Raw genomic sequence first — 7906 nt, forward strand, 5'->3', positions numbered from 1 at the left:
CTTCACACCTTTTGAAGCTCTTCATATTGTTCACACCTTTTAGGCTCTTCATGTTTTTCAACACCGCTTCATGCTCCTCCTGTTTTCAGACCGTTTCATGCTCCTCATAGTATTGACACGTTTTGAAGCTCTTCATATATTTCACACCTTTTCAGGCTTTTCAGGTTTTTGAACAACGCTTCATGCTCCTCTTGATTTTCAGATCATTTCATGCTCCTCATATTTTTGACACCTTTTGAAGCTCTTCTTATTTTTCACACCATTTAAGGCTCCTAATGTTTTTGAACACTGCATCATGCTCCTCCTATTTTCAGAACGTTTCATGCTCCTGATGTATTTCACACTTTTTGAAGCTCTTCACATTTTTCACACCTTTTCAGGCTCTTCATGTTGTTGAACACCGTTTCAAGCTGTTCCTACTTTTCAGACCGTTTCATGCTCCTCATATATTTGACACATTTTGAAGCTCTTCATATATTTCACACCTTTGCAGGCTCTTCATGTTTTTCAACACCACTTCCTCCTCCTCCTATTTTTCAGACCGCTTCATGCTCCTCTCATTTTTGACACCTTTTGAAGCTCTTCATATTTTTCACACCTTTTCAGGTTCTTCATATTTTTGAGCACCGCTTCATGCTCCTCCAATTTTTCAGATCGTTTCTTGCTCCTCATATTTTTGACACCTTTTGAATCTCTTCATATTTTTCACACCTTTTCAGGCTCTCATGTTTTTGAACACAGCTTCATGCTCGTCCTGTTTTTAAGGTTGTTTCATGCTCCCCTTGTATTGCACACCTTTTGAAGCTCTTCATATATTTCACACCTTTTCAGGCTCTTCATGTTTTTGAACACCGCTTCATACTCCTCCTATTTTTCAGACCGCTTCATGCTCCTCCTATTTTTCAGAACGCTTCTTGCTCCTCCTATATTTCAGAACGCTTCATGCTCCTCATATTTTTGACACCTTTTGAAGCTCTTCATATTTTTGACACCTTTTGAAGCTCTTCATATTTTTCACACCTTTTCAGGCTCTTCATATTTTTGAACACCGCATCATGTTACTCCTATTTTTCAGACCGTTTCCTGCTCCTCATAATTTTTACACCTTTTGAAGGTTTTCATATTTTTCACACAATTTCAGGCTCTTCATGTGTTTGAACACTGCTTCATGTTCCTCCTATTTTTGAGACCGTTTCATGCTCCTCATATTTTTGACATGTTTTGAAGCTCTTCATATTTTTCACAACTTCTCAGTTTCTTCATGTTTTTGAACACCGTTTCATGCTCCTCCTATTTTTCAGATCGTTTCACACTCCTCATATTTTTGACACGTTTTGCAGCTCTTCATATTTTTCACACCTCTTCAAGCTCTTCATGTTTTTGAACACCGCTTCATGCTCCTCCTATTTTCAGATCATTTCATGCTTTTCATATTTTTGATACCTTTTGAAACTCTTCATATTTTTCACACCTTTTCAGGCTCTTCATGTTTTCAACACCATTTCATGCTTGTCCTATTTTTCATAGCGTTTCATGCTCCTCATATTTCTGACACCTTTTGAAGCTCTTAATATTTTTCACACCTTTGCAGGCTCTTCATGTTTTCCAAAACCACTTCATGCTCCTCCAAAATTTCACCGTTTCGAGCTCCTCATATTTTTGACACCTTTTGAAGCTCTTCATATTTTTCACACCTTTTCAGACTCTTCATGTTTTTCAAATTCGCTTCATGCACCTCCTGTATTTCAGACCTTTTCATGCTCCTCATATTTTTGACACCTTTTGAAGCTCTTCATATTTTTCACACCTTTTCAGGCTCTTCATGTTTTTCAACACAGCTTCATGCTCCTCCTATTTTTCAGACCGTTTCATGTTCTTCATATTTTTGATACCTTTTGAATCTCTTCATAATTTTCACACCTTTTCAGGGTCTTCATGTTTTTGAACACCGCTTCATGCTCCTCCTATTTTTCAGACCGTTCCATGCTCCTCATATATTTGACACCTTTTGAAGCTCTTCATATTTTTCAAACGTTTTCATGCTCTTCATGTTTTTCAACACCGCTTCATGCTCCTCCTATTTTTCAGACCGTTTCATGCGCCTCATATTTTTAACACCTTTTGAAGCTCTTCATATTTTTCACACATTTTGAAGCTCTTCATATTTTTCAAACCTTTTCAGTCTCTTCATGTTTTTCAACACCGCTTCATGCTCCTCCTATTTTTCAGACCGTTTCATGCTCCTCATATTTTTCACACCTTTTGAAGCTCTTCATATTTTTCACAGCTTTTCAGGCTCTTCATGTTTTTGAACACCGCTTAATCCTCCTCCTCTTTTTCAGACCGTTTCCTGCTCCCATATTTTTCACACCTTTTCAAGCTTTTCATATTTTTCACACCTTTTCAGTCTCTTCATGTTTTTGAACACCGTTTCATGCTCCTCATATTTTTCAGACCGTTTCAAGCTCCTCATATTTTTGACACCTTTTGAAGCTCTTCGTATTTTTCACACCTTTGCAGGCTCTTCATGTTTTTCAACACCGCTTCAAGCTCCTCCTATTTTCACACCCTTTCATGCTCCTCATAATTTTGACATCTTTTGAAACTCTTCATATTTTTCACACCTTTTCAGGCTCATCATGTTTTTGAACACTGCTTCTTGTTCCTCCTATTTTTCAGATTGATTCATGCTCCTCATATTTTTGACACCTTTTGAATCTCTTCATATATTTCACACCATTTCAGGCTCTTCATGTTTTTCAACACCGTTAAATTCTCCTCCTATTTTTCACCGTTTCATGCTCCTTTTATTTTTGACACCTTTTGAAGCTCTTCATAATTTTCACACCTTTTGAAGCTCTTCATATTTTTCTCACCTTTTCAGGGTCTTCATGTTTTTGAACACCGTTTCAGGCTCCTCCTATATTTCAGACTGTATCATGCTCCTCATATTTTTCACACCTTTTGAAGCTCTTCATATTTTTCACACCTTTGCAGGCTCTTCATGTTTTCCAAAACCACGTCATGCTCCTCCAAAATTTCACCGTTTCGAGATCCTCATATTTTTGACACCTTTTGAAGCTCTTCATATTTTTCACACCTTTTCAGGCTCTTCATGTTTTCAACACCGTTTCATGCTCCTCCTATTTTTCAGACCGTTTCATGCTCCTCATAATTTTGACACCGTTTGAAGCTCTTCATATTTTTCACACCTTTGCAGGCTCTTCATGTTTTCAACACCGTTTCATGCTCCTCCTATTTTTCAGACCGTTTCATGCTCTTCATATTTTTGATACCTTTTGAAACTCTTCATATTTTTCACACCTTTGCATGCTCTTCATGTTTTCAACACCGTTTCATACTCCTCCTATTTTTCAGACCGTTTCATGCTCCTCATATTTTTCACCCCTTTTAAGCTCTTCATATTCTTCACACCTTTTCAGGCTCTTCAAGTTTTAAACACCGTTTCATGCTACTTGTAAATTTGACACCTTTTGAAGCACTACGTATTTTTCACACCTTTTCAGGATCTACAGGCTTTTCAACACCGCTTCATGTTCCTCCTAATTTTCAGACCGTTTCATGCTCCTCATATTTTTCACACCTTTTGAAATTCTTCATATTTTTCACTCCTTTTCAGGCTCTTCATGTTTTTGTACACAGCTTCATGTTCCTCATATTTTTCACACCTTTTGAAGCCCATCATATTTTTCACTCCTTTTCCTGTTCTTCATGTTTTTCAACACCGTTTCATGCTCCTCCTATTTTTCAGACCATTTCATGCTCCTCATATTTTTCACACCTTTTCAGGCTCTTCCTGTTTTTTTTTTTTTTTTTTTTTTTCAATTACAGTCCTTTCTTTTATTAGAGTTCTAAATTTTAAAAACTGAAAGTAAAGCAATCATTCAGTGGTTCAGATAAAAGAAAAGCATCTTTACCTGAGTAACCCATCAGGCCTACTCTGACCTGCCCTAGCTCTTCCCAGAACAAGTTTCTGGGTATCTAAACAAAACTGTTTGCATGTCGACTCCATTAAAAGTCATCTCTACTACAGGGGTCAACTAACTATGAGAACAGTTCTTCTCATACCTGTTAAATGTACACAGTTCACAGTTAGACCTCTATAGAGGTCTACAAAATGCTCTCCAGAGTAGTTTCTTTGGGGCCCAATAAGGTAGAGATTTCCTGCAAGGATTTTTTTTTCTCCCCCAGACTTAGGGTTACTTATAGGGTCTTTCACTTATACAAGTTCCCTGGTGTACAAGAACTGATCATTGACAGAAGTTTTCTCATTCAGAGCATTCATAAGGTCCTTCATCAGATTTTCTTTTTTTGGGGGAGGGGGGGTTGCAAACCCAAGAAGGCTCTTCACTTAATGCTTTTGCCACATTCAAGGCAAATACACAAATTTTCACCTGTATGGCTTCTCTGATAGGTAATAAAGTCACAGTTATGTTAAGAGGCTTTTTTCACAACTGCTGGGGTTTCTTTCCAGTGGGGCTTTCTGATGTCCAATGAGGCGTGCATACTGTCTGAAGCACTGTTTCACAGGGCATTAAAAAAATATCGTCCTCTGATCTGAATTCTCTTGGAATGAGGAGAGGTGAGCATTGCTAGAGAGCTTTCTCACATTCACCAAACTTGTAAGCTTCCCACCCGTATAAATCCTCTTGTGGGTGATCAGACATGAGCTTGGACTGAAGGTTTTCAAAAAACTCAGGGCATTTGTAAGGTTTCTCACTGGAGTTATTGATACGGTTCTGTAAAGACAGCTCTCTGGTCAAACCATTTCTCAGGTTCCTATAACTGCAGATTTTCTGGTCCCCAATAAAGTCTGAGCTCTGAGGAAAATCTGAGATTTGCTTTGAGTTCTCCATCTTAAATGAGTTCTCTTACATTGTAAATACACCTTTTTTTGTTTGTTTGTTTATGGTATAATAACTTCTTGTCTGGTCAAGACATCTGTGAGGCTTCTGATACATGGGGAGGGCTGAGCTCAAGATCTTTCTCAGCCACATTACAGATATATGGTTTTTCACCGATGTGGATTGTCTGATGTTGAAAAAGGGCTGAGCTCTGGTGAAAGCTTTTATCACAGACACTGTATTTATAATGCAGCTCCTCTGTCTGAGTTCTCATTTTCTGTTGGGCAACGAAGTCCATGCCTAGGAGGAAGCCACTTTCACATGCAGACCACTGATGCGGTTTCTCTTCCATGTGAATTCTTTGATGTACAATAAGGTCTGAACTACAGCTGAAGCTCTTCTCATATTCAAGGCATTTAAAAGTGTGAGTGTGAGTTGCCTGGTGCCTGATGAGGTTGGCACTCCGGGTAAAACTTCTCATACATTCCAAGCATTTATACGGCTTCTCACCTGTGTGGACTCTCTGGTGTACAATAAGGTCTGATTTCTGGCCAAAGCATTTCTCACAGGCACCACACTTATAGGGCTTCTCCCCAGTATGTACTCTTTTATGAACAATGAAGGCTGACCGGTGTCGGTAACTTTTCTCACACTTACTACATTTGTAGGGTCTTTCACCAGTATGAGTTCTCTGGTGGCTAATAAGATCGGATTTCCCACTAAAAGCTTTTTCACACTCCAGACACTTAAATGGTTTCTCACCTGTGTGAGTTCTTCGGTGCCTTATGAGGTTTGTACTTCGGCTGAAGCATTTATCACACTCACTACACAGATACGGTTTCTCGCCTGTATGGCTTCGCTGGTGGACAAGCAGATCAGAGCTCTGACCAAAATTCTTGCCACAGATATCACATGTATAGAATTTTTTACCTGCATGTGTTCTCTGGTGTCCTGAAAGGGCTAAGTGGTGCCAAAAGCTCTTCTCACATTTGCTACATTTATAAGGTTTCTCATAACTGTGGATCCTCTGATGTGAAATAAGATCTGAGCTTTGGATGAAGGTTTTCTCACACATATCACATCTATAAGGTTTCTCCCCAGTGTGGGTTCTCTCACACATAATAAGAGCTAAGTTTTCACAAAAGTTTTGCTCACGTTCAAGGCACTGGTATATCTGATCATCTATTTGAGTAATCTCATGCACATGAATAAAAATCTTTTTACCCTTCTGAGGGCATACATGATATATTTTCCTTTTTTGAGTTCTCTGATTCTCTCTCTCTTCTGAAGTGTACATTTTCTATGGCTCTCTCCTAGGGAGTTTTCCACTGGTCTTCCTGACCCATCATTTTCTTCATAGTCATTTTCTCGATAAGAACTTGAAAGATACATCTGTTTTAGGCCTTTCAGTCATGAGTAGTTCCTCTCTACAAGTTTCCAGCATCACATGCACTTATTCTTTATGTGGTATTTACAACCCATAACAAGAAAGACTCAAGACTGTCTTCCTTTTGGCTCCAAAAGGTCTCCAGTCCATAGTTACTAACAATACTCAATTCTTCCCTCTCCCCGGCTGCAGCCGGCGCCGCCCCTCCGCCTGGGAGGGCACTTCCGGTTACTCTCCGGACAATCGGGGTTTGGTTTTCCCGGCGGCCGCAGGCTCCGGACGGTGAACCTAAGGGCCCACCTTCGGGAAAAGAAAGAAAGCAAACCTGGGAGGCCGACGAGAGCCAGGAGCATCCTTCTTTGCGCGGCTCGGCGAGGGTAGCTGGGGCCAGGCCATTCAGTATGCGATTTAAGGGCCAACAAGGCCAGCTAGCTTCCCGAGCCCTTTCAGCCTGGCTGGGAAGCAGGCTCTTCCTGTTTTTGACACCGCTTCATTATCCTCCAATTTTTCAGACCGTTTCATGCTCCTCATAATTTTCACACCTTTTGAAGCTCTTCATATTTTTCACACCTTTACAGGCTCTTCATGTTTTTCAACACCGTTTCATGTTCCTTCTATTTTTCAGACCGTTTCATGCTCCTCATATTTTTGACACCTTTTGAAGCTCTTCATATTTTCCATATCTTTTCAGGCTCTTCATGTTTTTAAACACCTTTCATGCTCCTCCTATTTTTCAGACAGTTTCATGCTCCTCATATATTTGACACCTTTTGAAGCTCTTCATATTCTTCACACCTTTTGAAGCTCTTCATATTGTTCACACCTTTTAGGCTCTTCATGTTTTTCAACACCGCTTCATGCTCCTCCTGTTTTCAGACCGTTTCATGCTCCTCATAGTATTGACACGTTTTGAAGCTCTTCATATATTTCACACCTTTTCAGGCTTTTCAGGTTTTTGAACAACGCTTCATGCTCCTCTTGATTTTCAGATCATTTCATGCTCCTCATATTTTTGACACCTTTTGAAGCTCTTCGTATTTTTCACACCATTTAAGGCTCCTAATGTTTTTGAACACTGCATCATGCTCCTCCTATTTTCAGAACGTTTCATGCTCCTGATGTATTTCACACTTTTTGAAGCTCTTCACATTTTTCACACCTTTTCAGGCTCTTCATGTTGTTGAACACCGTTTCAAGCTGTTCCTACTTTTCAGACCGTTTCATGCTCCTCATATATTTGACACATTTTGAAGCTCTTCATATATTTCACACCTTTGCAGGCTCTTCATGTTTTTCAACACCACTTCCTCCTCCTCCTATTTTTCAGACCGCTTCATGCTCCTCTCATTTTTGACACCTTTTGAAGCTCTTCATATTTTTCACACCTTTTCAGGTTCTTCATATTTTTGAGCACCGCTTCATGCTCCTCCAATTTTTCAGATCGTTTCTTGCTCCTCATATTTTTGACACCTTTTGAATCTCTTCATATTTTTCACACCTTTCCAGGCTCTCATGTTTTTGAACACAGCTTCATGCTCGTCCTGTTTTTAAGGTTGTTTCATGCTCCCCTTGTATTGCACACCTTTTGAAGCTCTTCATATATTTCACACCTTTTCAGGCTCTTCATGTTTTTGAACACCGCTTCATACTCCTC

General features: G+C 39.6%; 1 protein-coding gene across 1 annotated transcript; it reads right to left on the reverse strand.

The window, feature by feature from the left end:
• Positions 1 to 4788: 4788 nt before the first annotated feature.
• On the reverse strand, positions 4789 to 6709 carry LOC133053687 (zinc finger protein 322). Its single transcript, XM_061138208.1, has one exon. The coding sequence runs from the start codon at positions 6160 to 6162 to the stop codon at positions 4954 to 4956; it is 1209 nt and encodes a 402-aa protein (XP_060994191.1). The 5' UTR covers positions 6163 to 6709; the 3' UTR covers positions 4789 to 4953.
• Between the last annotated feature and the right edge of the window lie 1197 nt (positions 6710 to 7906).

This window comes from Dama dama, unplaced genomic scaffold, assembly GCF_033118175.1.
Source record: "Dama dama isolate Ldn47 unplaced genomic scaffold, ASM3311817v1 ptg000088l, whole genome shotgun sequence".
Taxonomy (NCBI): domain Eukaryota; kingdom Metazoa; phylum Chordata; class Mammalia; order Artiodactyla; family Cervidae; genus Dama; species Dama dama.